Here is a 19,612-nt window from a genome sequence, read left to right as displayed (position 1 = left end):
TGTGAAAACCTCTATAAACAAAAGATGCAGTTTCTTCAACAAATAAATTGCAAAAGGGAAAAAAATGCAGAATGACAGACTTTAGTAAATATATGAACCAAATGCCATGTGTGGTCCCTATTTGGATCATGATTAGAACAACCAATATATATTTTCCACCCCACCAACAGAATCAGAAAAACTTGAACACTGACTGAATATTTGATGGTATGAAAGAATTAATATTAATTATTTAAGGTGTGATAATATGGTTGGTTCCTAAGAAGGGTCATTTGTTAGACATGTATATGGAAATATTTACAGATGAAAATACACAATGTCTAGAATTTGTTTCAAAATAATTCACTGTCTGATAGGAGGAAACAGATAGGGGTGGGGCATAATTTGGTCATTAATTAATAATGTGTTAATTGTTGAATGCTTAGGTACATAAGGGTTCATTATATTATTCTTTCTGCTTTGTGTATGTTTAAAATTTCATAATGAAAAGTTAAAACCAGAGAAAGTAAAAGGAAAGAAGAGCGGGAAGAGGGGCGGGGGGGTCATCCCAAGCAAAGTGCTTGATGAAAAGGAACAAATGTGGCGCTCGAAGGTGAAAGCAAGTCAGAAATCGATCTGAAATGTTAACCATTGTTCAACATTTATCGATGCCATTATCATAATGATAGTCTAAAACTTATCTATCTTTAAAAATAGGATTTTTTCATTACTGTAAGGATAAAACATGTCTGTAATTAAAGAAGGATATATATAAGACTTCAAAAGCAGATGAGTACACCATGAAAATGAAGCCCCCCTCCTTACTAGACTCCCAGTTTTTTGTCCAACTAAACAAGGACTTTTATGTATTTTTTTGTTATATATTATGTAATATATATTTTTATATTATATATACATTATTACATATATTAAATGTCATTGGCACATATGTATATATCATATTTATACTTTTTAACACAAATGGGAGTATAATATAAATATTGTTTTATACCTTGCTTTATTTACTGCACAATCTTTTAGAAACCTCTATATGTGAGCATATATAATTCAGTGTAATTTTATTTCTTTTAAAGATTTTATTCATTGGGGTACCTGGGTGGCTTAGTGGTAGAGCGTCTGCCTTTGGCTTGGGTCTCCACAGGGAGCCTGATTCAGGACTCGATCCCAGGACCCCAGGGTCACAACCTGAGCCGAAGGCAGACACTCCACCACTGAGCCACCCAGGTGCCCCTCAGTGTAGTTTGTTTTAAAAGTTTTAGATATAAAGAAATATCTCCATATATCCTACATCTAGTTTCCCCTATTATAATATCACATCACAACAGCAAGGAAGGAAGGAGGAAGAAATGACCAAAAAATTCATTTGGGGGAGTAGGAGAGATTTCTGTCTTGTCACTTCCCTTCAACGTCCCCAGGATCACAGGACCTAGGGGGAAGACTTGCTTATGGGATATTCTTTAATGATAGTCATTGGTTCCAGCCCAGTCAGTTTCCAGCTTCCCAGTAACAAAAGCATGCTTTCCTAGAGGAAGCCCAAAAGAGTACCATTAGTCAGTGCAAACATATCCCAAATATGTAAATGTTACGTTTTGAGGCAACACAAACAAAATAGCAGCACATCCCTCATATCCCTCCCTGCATGGCCCTGTCTCCTCCCTCGCTGACAGGGTCCTTGTGGCACCTGGAATTCTCCTGGGTCCACCTGGTCTGCTCCATTCAGGATATCTGCTGCCATAAAGCTGCAGGATTTATTGCCACTAAGGTGCCAATGACCGATAGTTGCTGTCCAGTATGAAGTATGTACATTTTGAAGAAAAACCCTTGCCCTAAAGATATAAATTTCTCAAGGGAGAATCTGGCCATGGTGATCCAGGGCAGCAGGGGAGATATACATCCACCCCGACACCCACATACACAGAAGGGGTTTCAGCCCACCTTTCTGGTCATATCATATAGGCAGAACCATCCCATTTACACCAGGGGCAGAGGGACAAACCCAGTGCCTTGGAGGGACCAGAATGTGGGACCTTATAAAACATCATCCAGCAGGAAGGAACTGTTTATCGACACATCACACAAGAGGAGTTCAACATGGCAGGAAGCGAGGGTCTTTAATAATGCAGAAAAACTCAACTGCTTGCTCTGGACACTGGAATATAAAAAGAATGAAAATGCCTGATTCCATGGAAAGACAGTCTGAAACATGTTTTCTGACACAGTCACCTGCCTTTTCATTAGGATTCTGGGTTCTATCTCATTAAACAGGAGAGTTGATTCAGTTGGGCCCATCTAATTATTCTTATTAAAATATGTAACCATAATATTTTAATTGTAAATTAAAGTTGCACGCATGAATGAATCTGAATTCATTTTGATTTTACAATGGCCCAATGCCAAGGCCTTTTTATGGGAAAGATCCATCAGCTTGGATACTGCTCTCCTGGGAATCCAAACCAATGTGCAAATGGAACATGTTTAACTAACAAGGGAGACTCTCACTCCCTGTTCTCCTCTCTCTATAGATTTATTATAATAATAAAGCTATTTTAACGAGAGAGACTACATTTGGTTATCCACCCCCCACCATCTATAAAAAAATTTACCAAACTTCTAGGCTAGAGCTACCAGTTAGGTAGAACCAACATATCACTCCTGGCTGTCTCAGTTTTAAACAAGGATGGTAAATAGGTCTCAATCCATGTGCCAATGTCAAGATTAATTAGTAAAGTCTGCTATGGGCACCGAGTGGAAAGTGCTTTACACACATTGCTGCCTGAGTCTAGATACTAGAACAATCAGTGATATTGCATTTAGCCTTTACATATGCAGTCAGGTGGGACCTGAATTATTTCCACTAAACAACAACCAGGCACCAAGAGATTTAAAGGCTCAACCAAAATCTCCTCCACTTCTAACTACATTGACTACAGAGTAGGTGGTGAGATGAAAATACATTTTGTAATTGAGGCTTTAGAAAAGCCTCTTCTTGACTTCTAAGTGGAAGCCTGAGGATAAGGAGGAGTTAGCCAGTCAACATGGAGTGAAGTCTAGAGGAAGAGAGATTATTCCAAGCAGTGGGGAAAACATCTGTGAAAGCTCAGGGGCCCAGAGCGCACAGAACATTCAAGTCTGCAAAATAAGCTCCAAAATAAGAAGTAAGAAGGGCATCCGGGTAGAGAGAGAGGCAGAAAATGAGCCCAGGGAAAGAAGCAGGGACCGATCATACAGGGCTTTAGAAACCACATTTAGGAGTTTTGACTTTGCTCTAAGAACAATGCGTTAGAAACCAGGAGATCATTCCAGCCACGGGTAGACAATGGACTGATATGCGATGAAAAGCACTATATTACAATACATCCAGAACCTAGCCTGACTATGCTTAGGTCCTTGCTGACAGAGGCTAAACTTCCAAATATTAAACCTCTTTCTTCTTACTGTATTTTTTTCCTCTTCAGTTGAAGGACTTTCTAGTTTAAAATTTCTTAATGTTATATTATTATATAATTATTTATACTACAAAACTTTGGGGGGTGCTTGGTGCTCAGTCAGTTAAGCATCTGACTCTTGATTTCGGCTCAGGTCATGATCTCAGGGTCATGAAATCGAGCCCCAGGTCAGGTTCCACACTAAGCACAGTCTGCTTAACATTCTCTCTCCCTTTTCCTCTGCCCCTCCCCACTCCTCAAATCAATAAATAAAATCTTTAAAGGACTTTTACAAGATCAATAAAATACTTTATGTAGTTGGTTAAAATCTGAGTGGCTTTTATCAATTGAAGTGAGTTTATAATAAAAATCAAGTGATTAAATTATTAAGCAAAAAATTTAGAAAGTTAAAAATTTTTTTAATTTAAAATAAATCTTCTTCTAATGAAAAAGAAAGTCTTTGTTGCTTTCATTGGCAGTTTTTTCCCCTTTGGAGAACAACTTTTAAAATGTGCCTTTGTGGGATGCCTGGGTGGCTCAGTGATTGAGCGTCTGCCTTTGGCTCAGGTCGTGATCCCGGAGTCCCAGGATCGAGTCCCTGCATCAGGCTTCTTGCACAGAGCCTGCTTCTCCCTCTGCCTATGTCTCTGCCTCTCTCTCTCTCTATCTCTCTCTATGCCTCTTGTAAATAAATAAATAAAATCTTTTAAAAAATAAATAAAACGTGCCTTTGATATGTGCCAGTGAGCACACACTCCTACTCCCTTGGCACTGCCTGCCCAGCGGTCAGACCAATGCCTGTGTATAGTGAAGAATTCATCTCACCCAGGGGGAGGTCTGGTCTCTGCCCTCAACTACTAGAAGGTGATCTCTAGGCCCCTAGAATGTCCTGCCTAACAAGAGTACCTGCTAGACAGGCTTTGGCCACTAGACAGTCCAACAATGTGAATATGATGGGGGTTTAGGACCACATTGTACCAACTGCAACCTTTGGAGGAACCAGAGACTAATGATATTAGCATGACCCCAGGAGGTATTAGCATGACCCGAGGAGGACTGAAGACTAAAAAAGTCAGCCACAGTGTATGACCGAGCCCCAGTAAAAACTGGCCACCAAAGGCCCTGCTGAGCTCCCCTGTGCATATCATCACACATCAATAGGGGCAGCATAATTCCAGCAACTCCTGTAAGAAGACAAGTGAGAGCTCCACATTTGGACTTCTCCCCAATTCTGTCCTCTGCATCCCTTCCTTTTGTTTTGTTTTGTTTTTAAGATTTTATTTACATATTCATGAGAGACACAGAGAGAGAGAGGCAGAGACACAGGCAGAGGGAGAAGCAGGCTCCCCACAGGGACCTGATGTGGGACTCAATCCCAGGACCCTGGAATCACGCCTTGAGCCGAAGGCAGGCACTCAACCACTGGGCCACCCAGGTGCCTCTCAATCCCTTCTTTTGAGTATTTCTAATTTGTGTCTTCCCTGTAATAACCACAACTATGAGTATAACAGCTGTCTCAGGGAGTTCTGTAAATCTTTCTTGTAAATCATCAAAACTGAGGATGGTTTGGGGAAACCCTGAAATTGTAATTGGTGTGTAAAGTGAGAGAAGTCAGGTGGGGACTTGAAGTTTGGCCAACTACACAGAGAAGGTATTTCCCGAAACAAACAGCCTGATCTCAATATTATTTAATAGAGAGACAGGAGAAGAGTCTTGGTCCTGTATGGGGTTACCTCTGTAGAGAAAATAGAGGGACTGACTGGAAAGGGACACACAGTACCTTCTGAGGTGCTGGAAACATCCATACCTCAACCTGAGTGTGGTTACGCAGGTGTACACATAAGAGATAATCTGCTGAGCTGTACATATAAGATTAGGGCATTTGATGCGTTTTATAGTATACATGCTATACTCAGAAAGTTAAAAAACAAACCAAAACAGTCTTTGAAAATGGGGAAGCCAAAAAAATAGATAAGAAGAAGAAAAATTAAAAAAGAAAATGGGGGAGCCCAACCTGGAATTAAAGGGTCAAAGTGGGCTAGATTAATGAGGACAGTCTGAACCCAAAGACAGGGCTGAAAGAAAGGATGTGAGATCTAGCAAAGAAGCTTCTAGAAGGATTCTCTGAAATGCATTTTTTGGATTGTATAGTGCTTTAAACTTGGACAAGACAAAGGGCCACTTGGCCGTGTTTGTGTGTGTGTGGGTGTGTGTGTGTGTGTGTGTGTGTGCGTGTGCGTGTATATTCCCTAAAAAGCCCTTCTGCCACTATTCAGTTTCATTAGTGACAATGTATGTGGTACAATAGTAGGCAGGGTAGGACAAATGGGTACTTTCAAGGGGCACCAGGGTGGCTCAGTTGGTCAAGCGTCTGACTCTTAATTTCTGCTCAGGTGATGATCTCAGGGTTGTAAGACAGAGCCCCTCATGGAGCTGTGTGCTAGTCATGGAACCTGCTTAAGATTCTCTGTCTCTCTCTCCCTCTGCCCCTCCCTCCCCCTCTCTCTGTCCCTCTAAAACAAAACAAAACAAAAAAACTTTCCAGAGAGGGCCACTCAGCAAAAGGTTGGTGTGGTGGCTGTCCTACCCACCTCCCAGTCAGACAAAGCTCTGGAAGCTGGGATTAGAGGCCTGGGAGATCAATCAGGCTTGGCTCAGGAAGGGACAGTGTTCTCTGAATTGTGCGAAACCAAGCCAAGAGATCTACTAGGCAATACATAAGGCAATACTGAAACTAATGGCAGACAGCTCCCCTGGGTTGTTACTCAAGGTGGGGAGATTCACATATGAGGCAACTGAGTAGAAATCCAAGAAAGCCAGAGGAAGGCTGTTCAAAGCAAAGGGTGGGAGTCAGAGCCTGGGAGAAATCTGAGTCATGGAACAAGATACTTTTATAAGCAGTGGGTGGGAGTGAGCTAAGAGCCAGCTCAGTCACTGGAACCAAGGAATGAGAGCCAAGAATGTGCCAATGCTGGGGAGTGGGGGGAGTGGGAGCAGGAGGGCAGGTGTTTTATTCTTTCGTTAGCCCTCCTCTGGGATGCCCTGGGAGTATCTTGACTCTCCACCACAGACTGATAGTTGATGAATGAAGAACTAACCTTCAGTGAATCAAAATGCATGGATTATTTATTTTCGAATTTGTGATGACATACCTCTTTCTGTTGTTCTGGAAACATCTTCAACACAGGACACAATCAATCTGAAAAATAAGATACCAATACTCAGTGATTTGGAAGTTCCGTACTGGAGCAGACATGCCTCTCATGGCCTCCCACCCAAATGCTCTAAGGAACCATCTCTCTGCATATCCACAGTCTCTGAACAATGAACCTCTGCTCTGTCCGACCTCCTGTCCACTGCTGCCCAGACCAAGGTGAACAGCAGTCTGCACTAGGGATTGGGAGTTTGCAACATGGCAAGTCCAGGGCAGTTAGATGATGACAAGCACTCACACTGGAAGGCCACGCAGACTCTGGTTGGATTTGGAGCCCTGGTGAGTCAGAGGCTGGAGGTGGGGAAGCAGAGTGGCCACGAGGGGCCAGCAGGGGACACTGATTGGCAGTGAGATGGAGAGAATGGAAATGCCCAGAAAGATCCACCACTGAGAACAGTTCTGATCCCTTTCCCAGCAACTAGACCTTCAAGAAATAAGTCATTCCTGTGATAGCTAAACTACTCCAGAGTTCAGACAAGAAATGATGCAGCACCAAGAAGGATGAAGGTCAGCACCTTGATTCCAGTCAGTACAACCAAACCGAAGGTTGATTCCAGGCCCTGAATGTCCCTGGGGTTGTCTACTGCATGTTAAACCCCTTACATAAGCCCACTGGAATTGATGCCTGGTCCCTGTTAAAGAAAATTAAAATCCCCTGACTATATCCATGCATATGTATTCTTACAACTGAAAGGTGGCTATGACTGCATGGTCACTATTTGTCTTTATTTTGTGACACTCTTTACCAACCATAAATATTTCCCGAGTCTACCAACATCCTTGGCACTATAGGGAATATGAAGAAGTAAGAACACTAGCCTCAGCCTCCAGACCTGCATGATGCTGCTGATCAGATGCCTCATGGCAGGCAGGGGGGAAGGACGTCTTACAGGAAGAGTGGACTGTAGGGAGAGGCTGGCAGATTTCCAAGGGGAAGACAGCTCCTGTCACCTGAAGGGCACAGGAGAACCCACAGAGAATGCAGGAATATCAGCATTCATGGAAGTAAGAGGGATTTCCAAGGAAACAGAGGTGGCAGTGGTGTCCACAAGGATGGAGAAAAGCGTGATGGATAGACAAGAGATGGTGGACAGGCCAGTTCCATTGAGGGAAAGGGACAATGGAGGGTGGGTTTGGTTGAATTGTTGCTACCAAAAAGATATATCCATGTCCTAACCTCTAGAACCTATTTGATAAAAGGGTCTTTGCAGACATAAATAAGACTCTCACATTTCATCATCCTGAAATACCAGTGTGGGCCCTGAATGCAATGGCAAACGTCCTTATGAAAGAAGAGGAGAAAAATCTACACACAGGGGAGAAGGCCACATGAAGATGGAAGCAGAGATTGTTGAGTTGCAGACACAAGCCAAGGACACCTGGTCACCAGAGGCAAGGAAAAATCCCCTAGATTTTCCTCTAGCCTCCAGAGGGAACACCATCCTGCCAACACCTTGATTTCAGGCATCTGGCCTCCAGGACGATTAAAGAATAAATTTGTCTTGTTTTAAGCCACTGTTAAGTGGTAATTTCTTTTGGCAGCCACTGGAAACTAATACAGAAAGGGTCTGCAGGGATCAGATAGGAGAGCAAGGCCAGGGTCACAGCTGTGGAAGCGATGAGAATGCGTTCATTTGTGCAGCACGCAACGAATACGGCGCTCCTAGTACGGGCCACGTGCTGGCTGGGAATGGGCATGCAGTGGAGTATGGCCTACACCCGGAGCTCCTAAAGAGGACCTCGGAACTATAATGCAGAAGCAACAGGAAAGGAAAGGACAGCTGTTGCAAGAATGGAGAGACAATATGGGGGTGGGGGAACTGGGAAGGCTTTACTGAGAATGTGGCCCTTGAGCTGAAGCCCAAAGGTTGGGGTGACTTAGCCAGGAATGTAAAGAGAAAAATATATTCTAAGCAGAGGGACTGGCATGCGCAGAGGGGCAGAGGCTGGAGGGAGGAGTAGCTTGAGAGACGGGCTCTTAAAGGGATTCCTGTATTGGATAAACCTTAGACCGAGGGCCGCCTCCGTCTCAGGACTGGTCATGATTCCCTACCCAGGCTGCCCTGCTCCACACAGCTGAGCCGCTGCCTTCACCCCTTCCAAGTCCCCCTGCAAACCCCCACTCCTCCCCATGATTCTGCTCAGAAATCACTCCCCCTCTCCTGCCCCAGCTCGGCCCCTCACCCGGTTTCTGCCATCCTCAACTTCACTCACACCATAATACTTGTATATTCGGTCTCCCCAACAGATTCAATTTCTCCAACACAGCATATCTGTGTTTTCCTGGATAATTAAACTTCACAACCATCCTGGGAGGGAGATGTGAGCATCCTCACTTTATGGGTAAGAAAACAGACGGATCAGGTGGCCCAAGCTAGTGAGACAACTCCAGTCCACTTTCAACTCTGCAAGTCAGTCTCCTTCCCCATGCTGTTCTTTCCATTGCCTGAGGCTACATCCATGACTATGTCTTATGAGCCAATGGGTCCAAGTCTGGATCTTAAGCCTCCTTAAAGAGTTGGAGCTTTTCCCACCCAGGCGGAAAGACTCAGCAATCTCAGCAGGGTGCTGGCCACCCCAAGATGTTACAAACCAAGTAGCACAGAAGTAGGAAACAGAACATTTAAACCAGTTCCAAAACATCACTGAGAACCACACAGTCAACCTTTAACATTTTTTTTCAAATATACTATTTATTCATGAGAGACACAGAGAGAGAGAGAGAGAGAGAGAGAGGCAGACACACAGGCAGAGGGAGAAGCCTACTTCCCACCAGGAGCCTGATGCGGGACTCGATCCTGGACCCCAGGATCACATCCGAGCTGAAGACAGAACGCTCAACCGCTTGAGCCACCCAGGCGTCCCAACCTTTAACATTGTAATCCACAGGGAGAAAGGTTGTTTACTCTACAGACTTCCACAATGTTCGAATTTTTGTAGTTAACACAAATTCATTTTATACTTTTTGAAGTAACAACTGTTTAAAGTAAATTAAACACCAGAACTCTATCAGGAACAGGGACTCTAACATAAATTATGGAAGCTTTTTATTTCACGTAAAATAAACAGCAGATTCAAATTATAGAGATGCTACCTTTATAACAGAAAATGTTATCTGGTACTAGACCTTGCCATGGCATTTCCTAATAGAGGGAAGGAAATTAAATGATTGTACATTAGTATGGTTTCAGATAAGAGGTCAGTTGTCTATAATTAAGCAAACCAAAGATGCTAATCAGAAACTGTCCTCTGAAAAACCAATGCCCTCCTGATGGGTTGTAGTATTAGATTTGTTTAGATTTCCAAATTCCCCAAACTAGCCCATGTGTCTGTCATTATGCTGTTCATAGAGAACTCTTGCCTGCCCAGAATATTTTCATTCCAACAATTATGGAACTCTACTTCCAGGTGACCATCAACAAGGCTGTCTTTGGAGCACATTGTCTCCCCACCACCAATAGGGAACCACAGCACACCTAGATACTCACTTACTGAGACCCATTATCCTTCCTACTTACCTTCCTAGAAAGAATTATTATAAATCTCGGGGTGCCTGGGTGGCTCAGTTGGTTGTGCAACCAACTTGACTTTAGCTCAGGTCATGATCTCAGGATCGTGGCATTGAGCCCTGCATCAGGCATCACGCTGAACACAGAGTCTGTTTATCCCTCTCCCTCTGCTCCTCCACCCTGAATTCATGCTCCATCCCCTCCCCCTCTCTCTAATAAATAAAGAAGTAAAATCTTAAAAAATAAAAAATCTTTAAAAAAAAGATTAAAAAAAAATCTTAAAAAAAAAAAAAAGAATTACTAAATGTCACCACCATTCCAAACAACAGGGATGACTTCTCAAACCTGTTGTTCAGGTTAGAATTGAGTACAGGGAGATGGCAGATACATGGGTTGTCCCCCTACTGGGAAACATGGCGGCCATGGAGAGTCATCTGAGAGACTCATCATGTATCTTCACAACTCTATCACTGCCTTGAGAGTATGGTTTGCCAAGCGGGAAACTTCAGGAGAAAACTGCCTTCGTTTTCCATCTTGGAATATTTCTTCTATAAAATACAAAATGTCTGTGAAACAAAGAGTTCTGTAGAGCAGGGCTTGGCAGTTTTTTTCTGTAAAGGGCCTAGATAGCATATATTTGAGGGTTTGCAGGTCAAATAGTCTCTGTTGCAAACTCTTCAATTCTACAATTTGCAGTGAGAAAGCACACAGATGCTAAGTAATTGAATGCACATGGCTATGTTCCAGCAAAACTTTATCTACAAAAACAGTCGGCAATAGTTCACAGAGCCTTCCTGTGGAGCAATCACGTGGTGTGTTTTCAATTCTATACCTTAATAAAGCTCTCTCTTAGATCAATAGGAAAAAAAATGTCACAATGTTAAACTTGGTCTATATGCCTATAAGGCAATCTCCTCTCTGATAAGCAAACTCCTGACTGAGAGTCTATGGACTATATACGTGAATGAGAGGGGGATTACGTACTTTTACAAAGGTGAAATAAGGAATGAAAGTATGGCTTACATCATTCTCTAAAATGAAAATGGGGGTGGGGTGAGCTTTCAGGAGCGTAGTTTTGGGTTTCCTTTCCCATCCTGTATCAAAAGCTGATTAACCCAACAAACTTGTTAATCATGAACTAGACTGGAATTTTCAAAGCCATAAGGATATCCTAAACAGAACAAAATTGGTTTTATTGAGGATCTACAGTTATTGACTCACTGTAACAATATACAATTTCATAGACCAAATGGATATATTTTTCCGGATTTCCCACAACAAAGCCTAGAGAAATCTCATGTGCTCCTAGAGGAATGTGCAGGAAGATTTTTAACTAACCTCACAGTGGGCAGAGCTTTTATATGGGGGCAGGAGTGTATTTTTATTAGGAAACAACTGCTACAGCTTTCTTGCCTTCTTATTTATTTATTTATTTATTTATTTATTTACTATATTAGAAGGAGTAGTCAACCCTCCTTCAACAAATACACTTAGGGATCCCTGGGTGGCGCAGCGGTTTGGCGCCTGCCTTTGGCCCAGGGCGCGATCCTGGAGACCCGGGATCGAATCCCACGTCGGGCTCCCGGTGCATGGAGCCTGCTTCTCTCTCTGCCTGTGTCTCTGCCTCTCTCTCTCTCTATGACTATCATAAATAAATAAAAATTAAAACAAAAAACAAATACACTTAACCTCTTCTCCCTTCTGGAGATGTGGCCAGGTTCCAGGAGCTGGAGCTGGAGACAGGCCTGCAAGCTGGGTGTGGAGGAAGCAATAAGTAAAAAAGATACCACCGTTCCATTAAGTATTGCCATGTCTCACCATCTCACCTGGACACAGCTTCTTCTGATGCATTTTCACCCTAGTCTTAGAGTCTTCACAACAACACACTACCACTTTAATGTTGAAGAGAGTCCGCCCTGGGACAGCAGTGCTTAAGGAAAAAGGCATCAGTCCCCATTTCCTTTCCTGTTACAATTCTGCCTCCAGACAGAGTTTTTTGTAAAAACGTCAGACAAAAGCCTTGGTATTGAAGGGATGTAAGGGTCGGAACCCTGCTGAGCACTGGGGGGCCCACATGAGGAGTTGGCTCAATAGCCTGGGACAGTTTCAGAAGAGGCGGAAGGATGGCTGCTTTCAGGGCACCCAGGAACTATGCTGTTTTGGGCTTCTAAAAAGCTTATTGCCCACCCTTCCAGAGGAGAACCTCGGTCCACCTATGCGCAGTCTGGTACCTATGGCCCCTGCAGTGTGCACAGAGGAGGGAGTGGTGTTCTGTGTACACCTGGCTGGCCAGCTCCCTGCCTTGCAGGGGAAAGGTTCGCCATGCCAGGGGATTTATGCTGTGACCACTGTGCTGCCCTGGGAAATGCCCTAGGGTGCTGAAGGCCCCAAGGAGTTCTCTAGGACCCCCTGGCATTACAGTTAGGAAATACCCCTCCACCCTCATGAACACGTAAGAATAGAAAAAATTGGGGCAGCCCAGGTGGCTCAGTGGTTTAGCACTGCCTTCAGCCCAGGATGTTGATCCTGGGGACCCGGGATCGAGTCCCATGTCGGTCTCCCTGAATGGAGCCTGCTTCTCCCTCTGCCTGTGTCTCTGCCTCTCTCTCTCTCTCTCAATCTCTCTCTGTGTGTCTCTCATGAATGAATAAATAAAACCTTTAAAATTTTTTTTATTTTTTTATTTTTTTAAAAGAAAAAATTTTGAGAAAACAGTGATAGATATGACCATATAAAAATTTCAACCTGCTGTATACTCACAAGGAATATAAAGACAAATGTTATATAATAATAATATTTATAATACATATGCCAAAGGATTAATATTTCCTAATATATGAAAAGCTCTTATAAATCCATACCAAAGAATATTTCTGTAGAAAAATAAGCAAACATTATCAATAATTCACAAAACAAAAACAACAAAGGTCACCTCAACAAAAAACAAACAACATGATTAAAAACTGGGCAAAGGACTTGAATAGACATTTCCCCAAAGATGATATACAAAATAGCCAAAAAGCATATGAAAAGATAGTATCACCAATCATTAGGGAAATGCAAATCAAAACCACAATGAGATATCACCTCACATCCATTAAGAAGACTACTATAAAAAAAAAAAAAAAAAAAAAAAAAAAACAGAAAACAAGTATTGGCAAGAATATAGAGAAACTGGAACCTTTGTGCCGATGGGAATGTAAAATGGTGTTGCTTCTGTTAAAAAAAAAAACAGTACGGAAGTTACTTTAAAAATTAAAAATAGGAGCATCTGGGACATCTGGGTGGCTCAGTGGTTGAGCATCTGCCTTTGGCTCAGGGTATGATCCTGGAGTCTCAGGATCGAGTCCCACATCGGGCTCGGGATCCCTCCCACATCGGGCCTGCTTCTCCTTCTGCCTATGTCTCTGCCTCTCTCTGTGTGTCATCTCTCATGAATAAATAAATAAAATCTTTTAAAAAAAAATAGGGGCATCTGACTGGCTCAGTTGGAAGAACACGAGACTCTTGATCTCAGAGTCATGAGTTTGAACCCCATAATGGGGGCAGTGATTACTTAAATAAATAAATAAATAAACCAACCAACAAACTTTTAAAAACTAAAATTAGTACTATTATATAGCCCAGCAATTCTACTTCCAAGTATATCTCCAAAAGAACTGAAAGCAGGATCTCAAAGAAATATTTGTGCACCTGTGTTCATAGAGGCATTATTCCTAAAGCCAAGAAGGGTAACCAACTCAAGTGTCCATGGACAAATGCATCAGCAAGATGTGGTATGGTACATATACACAATTGAATACTACTCAGGTTTTAAAGGGAAGGAAATTCTGACACATTCTACAATATGGATGAACCCTGAGGACATTAATCTAAATGAAATGATCAGTCACGTACACAAAAACCAGGTACTTTATGATTCTATTTACTTGAGGTTTCTAAACCACCCAAATTCATAGATACAGAAAGTAGAAGGGTGGTTGCCAGCCGCTGAGGGGAAGGGGAAATGGAGAACTCTTGTTTAATGGGTACAGAGTTTCAGTTTGGCCAGAGAAACGGATGAAGGAAGCGGATCTGGAAATGTTACACACCAATGTGAATATACCTACAGCTGAACTGTACACTTAACATGGGCAGGATGGTAAATTTTGTATGTTCTTACCACAATTAAACGTTTTGGGAAAAAGGTCAATGATCTATTTAAAATGTTTAACCTTGCTATAAACCAAAATGCAAATAAAAAGTAAAATACCATATTTGTGTCTATTATATTAGAATTTTTAAATGATAATATCCCCACTGGCAAAGATCCTGCAAAATGGACCAATCGCTGCTGGTAGGAATATGAGCTATTTCAATATTCCTTAAAGATAATGTGGCCATATGTTTCAAAAGAATTTTTAAATTGCTCATGTTCTTTGACTAAATTATTCCACATCTGGGAACTCAACCTCAAAAACCAATCTGATATGTGCAAAAAAAAAAAAAAAAATTCTGTCTGAAAAAATGTTTGCAATGCAATGTTTTTTAAAAATATATCAAAAAATGGAAACCTAAATGTCCATCAGTAGATTAGGAAAAAATGAATTATGGTAGAGCTGCCTAACAGACCAGCTTGTACCACTACAAATTATGTTAGAGAAGAATATTAAATGATAGGGACTGTTCAAGAAGTATTGTCAAATGATTTTTTTAAGTATGTTTCTATTTCTTTTTTTTTTTTTTTTAAAGATTTTACTTATTTATTCATGAGAAACACACAGAGAGAGAGGGGGAGAGAGAGAGAGAGCAAGGCAGACACACAGGCAAAGGGAGAAGCAGGCTCCATGCAGGGAGCCTGACGTGGGACTCAATCCTAGGGCCCCAGGATCACGCCCTGGGCTGAAGGTGGCGCTAAACCACTGAGCCACACGGGCTGCCCCAATGTTTCTATTTCTTTACTTATTTATTTGAGAACCAGAGCTTACACATGAAAAGTTAACAGTTGTCATTTCTGAACGGTAGGATTCTAATCCACTTTTTTCTGTTATTTTTCCAAAAGTTTACAATGCCTTACTTTTAAGTCTGAAAAAATACTTTTTTAAAGTACTTTTAAAATAACACAAAAAATAATACATTTTTTAAAAGTAAAACTTTATGTGCTCAGTTACTTTTATATTCCCCTTTCCAAGGAAACAAACAACTACATTAATTTCACTGGGTTTTACTTCCTTCTATGATGTTCATCAATTTTTCTATATAAATGAAAAATTACCTTCATCTCATAAAGATATGCCATCAGTGAGGTTGTTTTAGATTCACAGTTTAACTCCATACCAATGTTTCTCATACCTGTTCTCAGTACCACCACCTTATGTCCTTCATGCTGCATTGGGCAGGTCTGGGGGTAGGACCATGGTCTCCCCAAAATCTTCTCTGGGGGGAAAGTGTCAGCCAAGCTCCTGCTGCAGGAGCAGCTCTACAGGGGCAGCCCTGCTCTGTATCATGGTGGAGGTGGGGCAGGAGCACCCCATACCTAGATACAGGCAACAGCATCAATGATAAGCATCAGACTCCAGTGAAGCCAGTCCATAGGTTAGTCAGGTGCCTGAGGCACCACCTGGCACCAAAAGAAGGAGTGGGCACCCACTCCTTCCCATATTTGGCCCAGGAAACACAGGGAGCCTTGCCAGTTCCCTGGGAAAGGATGAAAGAGAAAGGGAGGGTAATGACGTCACAGCTAGAGTTCTGAACACAACAGAAGCCATGGTGAAGATCAAAGTTCTCATGAGATATGAAAGAAGCTGGCCACCAGAAGAGCTGAATTACAGTGCAGGCTTCAGCTGCTGACATCCACAGAGCTGCAGCGCCCAGGGTGCCCAGTGACTTAATGCTCCAGCATCTCCTGGATTCCCCTTGCACCCTTTACCTAAGGTAGTTTGAGGTAGATCCCAACTTGGGCAATCAAAAGAGCTCATCCAAATCAGCTATATTCTCCGTGAAAGAGCATGGCTGCTCCACTTTAGTCCAGTTTATGGGTTTGGTACAGCTTGTGCAGAACCACTATAGTTCTTCCCAAGCCCACCAAGTTCTTCCTCACTCCGATCTTAGAACTTAAAAAAGACAAACTAAGGGGTGCCTGGGTGCGTCAGTCAGTTAAGCGTCCAACTCTTGATCTCAGGGTCATGAGTCCAAGCCCCACATTGTGCCCCACGCTGGGTATAGAGCCTACTTTTAAAAAAATATGGAAAAACAAGCCGAAATCTGAAGTTCAAAGTTAGAAGCACAAATAAACTTCCCTTTAAGTTTTCCACAATTTATCACAAAAGAAAAAAGTTAAAGAGGATAAGGCATTTCTTTTTAAGGTTTGTTAGCAGCCAAAAAATACTGGTTCATAGTACCAAAAAAAACAATGAAACCACTAACTTGCTAATCTCGACAACACAGGGGTTCCATTAATGGTCATGAAGATGATGCTAGGCCAAATTTGGGGGTTGAAATCCAGGGAGAAGAAAAAATACATCTATTTTTTTTTAAGATTTTATTTATTTATTCATGAGAGACAGAGAAGAGAGAGAGACAGAGACAGAGACAGGCAAAGGGAGATGCAGGCTCCATGCAGGGAGCCCGACGTGGGACTCAATCCCGGGTCTCCAAGATCATACCCCGGGCTGAAGGCAGCGCTAAACCGCTGAGCCACCCGAGCTGCCCAAAATACATCTAATTTTAACCTCACAACTATTTTGGTGTATTTAGGAAAAGTACTACCTTAGATTTAACCACTCTGGACATATAGGCATGGATGTTGTGGGCCTGACCTTTACCTCCCATTATATACACACCAAGGACAGCCACCTGGGGGATAACGGGGTGGGGGGAGGTGGGGAAGGGACAAAAAATAAAATAAAAACCATGACCAGAAGAAACAGAATTAAAAAGAAGCCATAAAAAGCAGATGTAGGAGAGAGAAGTTGACACTAGAGCAGACACACAGGTAATACTACATTCTAACTTGTGACATCTTCTCTCCCCCAAAACAACCCCCCCTCCAAGATCAAACTCAAGAATATTTTTCACATTTCCCAAATGGTACCCTTCCTTTTATATGCTACTAATGTTCTCCTAACTAGTAATGTGCCTGGGCTACTCCTTTTCCTCTTCTAAAGTTACAGTTAAGGGCTTATCTTCTAAAAAAAGCAGATAAGTCTTGAGGTTAGGGGAAGGGGTATTAGTAATTTAAATATTAGTGCGAATTCGTCCAATCAGATTGCACTCCTATTAGCCAGAAGCTATCTACAGCTATTCACTCCCCTCCCCTACCCCATCACCACACAGTTTGGATTAGGATGGAAGAGGGGAAACCACTGGTACTTAGGGGTGTGGAGTTCTTTGGAGGTTGATGTATCCCCTCAGTGCCCTGCCACAGAATCATGAAAGACCTGAGAACACAGCCCCCTGAAGAACAGCAGAAAATGCCCTGCTCTTCTTTCCTGCCAATAATTGGGAGGTCATTTTTTCAACTTACTCTAGCCCTTCACCTGGTAAGGGGGCTTTGCACAGGTATGATCACAACTTCTCATCAACATACTGCCTGAAAAACAGCATTGAAAAGATAAAATACCTATGATTAAATTAACAAAAGAAGTACAAAGTGTATACTCTGAAAATTACCAAAGATCATTGAAAGAAATTAAAGAATATCTAAGGGGCAGCCCTGGTGGCCCAGCGGTTTGGCGCCACCTTCAGCCTGGGGTATGATCCTGGGGTCCCGGGATCGAGTCCCACGTCGGGCTCCCTGCACTGAGCCTGCTTATCCCTCTGCCTGTGTCTCTGCCTCTCTCTCTCTCTCTCTCTCTCTCTCTGTGTCTCTCATGAATAAATAAAATAAAAAGTAAAGAATATCTAAATAAATGAAAAAACACCATACTCATGAACTGAAAGACTTAATTAACATGGTTAGGGCAGCAATTCTGCTCAAAATGATCTACAGATGCAATGCAATCTTTATCAGAATCTCAGCTGACTTCTTTGTACAAACTGACAAGCTGATTCTAAAACCCCTAATTGCAAGGGACCTAAATTAGTCAAAACAACCCTGAAAAAGAAGAACATAGTAAGCTAAGACTCCCACTTCCTGATTTCAAGACTTACTACAAAGCAGCAGTACTTAAGACAGTGTGCAACTGGCACAAGGATAAACAAATAGATTAAAAGAATAGAATTAACAGTCCAGAAATAAATCCATACCTTTATGGTCAACTGATTTTCAAGAGGGTGCCAAAATAATTCAACGAGGGGGAAAAAACAACAGTCTTTTCAACAAATGGTGCTGGGTCAAGTGAATAGCCAAAAGCAAAAGAATAAAGCTAGAAGTCTACTTACTTTATACCATCTATAGAAATTAACTTGAAATGGATCAAAGACCTAAAGGTAAAAGCAAAAACTATGAAACTCTTAGAAGAAAACACAGAGGTAAATCTTCATGGCCTGAGATTTAGCAAAGAATTCTCAGATATACCAATGCATAAGCAACAAAAGGATAAAACAGGTAAGTTAGACTTTGTGAAAATTAAAACTTTCTGTGCTTCAAAGCATACCATCAAGAAAGTGAAAAGACAATGCATGGAATGGGAGAAAATATCTGCAAATCATGTATCTGATAAGGGACTTATGGCTAGAATACATAAAGAGCTTGTTCAATTCAATAATAAAAAAAAACCTTAAGGACCTAATGTATAACATGATGACAAGAGTTGATAACACTATATTATATAATTGAAATTTTCTAAAAGAGTAAAGCTTAAATATCCTTGCCAAAAAAAAAAAGAAGGTAAAAAGTGAGGTGATGGATGTGTTAAGTAACTTGAGAAGAGAATCCTTCCACAATGGATGTGTATTATCAAATCTTCACATCATACATTTTAAATTTCTTACAATTTTGTCTGTCAATTATACCTCAATAAAACTAGAAAAATAATAAAATATATATTACACATTACATATATAAATACAGTAATAAAAAGATCACTGATAATAAAGATAACAGATAACTCATTTCTTTTTATTTTATTTTATTTTATTTTATTTTAAGGATTTTATTTGTTCATGAGAGACACAGACAGAGAGGCAGAGACACAGGCAAAGGGAGAAGCAGGCTCCATGCCAGGAGCCTGAGTTGGGACTTGATCCCAGGTCTCCAGGATCACGCCCTGGGCTGAAGGCAGCACTAAACCGCTGAGCCAACCAGGCTGCCCAATAATTCATTTCCAAAACAGGCAAAGGATCCTCAACAGACATTCCTCCAAGGAAAATAGAAAAATGGCCAATGAGCACATGAAAAGATGTTCAATAACATTAGTCATCAGAGGAAAGCAAATCAAAACCACAATGAGACCCCACTTCACTCCCACGAGGCTGGCTAGAATCAAAAAGTCCAATAATAAATTTGGGCAAGGAAACAGAGAAATTGGAACCCTCAAACACTG

General features: G+C 41.8%; 1 protein-coding gene across 5 annotated transcripts in view; it reads right to left on the bottom strand.

Annotated features, from left to right (window-relative positions):
• The window catches only part of SNX10 (sorting nexin 10), a 74,285-nt gene that overhangs the window by 24,067 nt on the left and 30,606 nt on the right, over positions 1-19,612 (bottom strand). For all 5 annotated transcript variants that reach the window (XM_025464432.3, XM_035698593.2, XM_025464433.3 and 2 more), the window contains one exon: positions 6,578-6,624. In XM_025464432.3, coding sequence (XP_025320217.1) covers positions 6,578-6,601 — 24 coding nt within the window. In that variant the 5' untranslated portion in view covers positions 6,602-6,624. The remainder of the gene's footprint in view (positions 1-6,577; positions 6,625-19,612) is intronic.

This window comes from Canis lupus, chromosome 14, assembly GCF_003254725.2.
Source record: "Canis lupus dingo isolate Sandy chromosome 14, ASM325472v2, whole genome shotgun sequence".
Lineage (NCBI taxonomy): Eukaryota > Metazoa > Chordata > Mammalia > Carnivora > Canidae > Canis > Canis lupus.
Note: the sequence above shows the minus strand (reverse complement) of the source record. Positions and strands in the feature narration are given on the sequence as shown.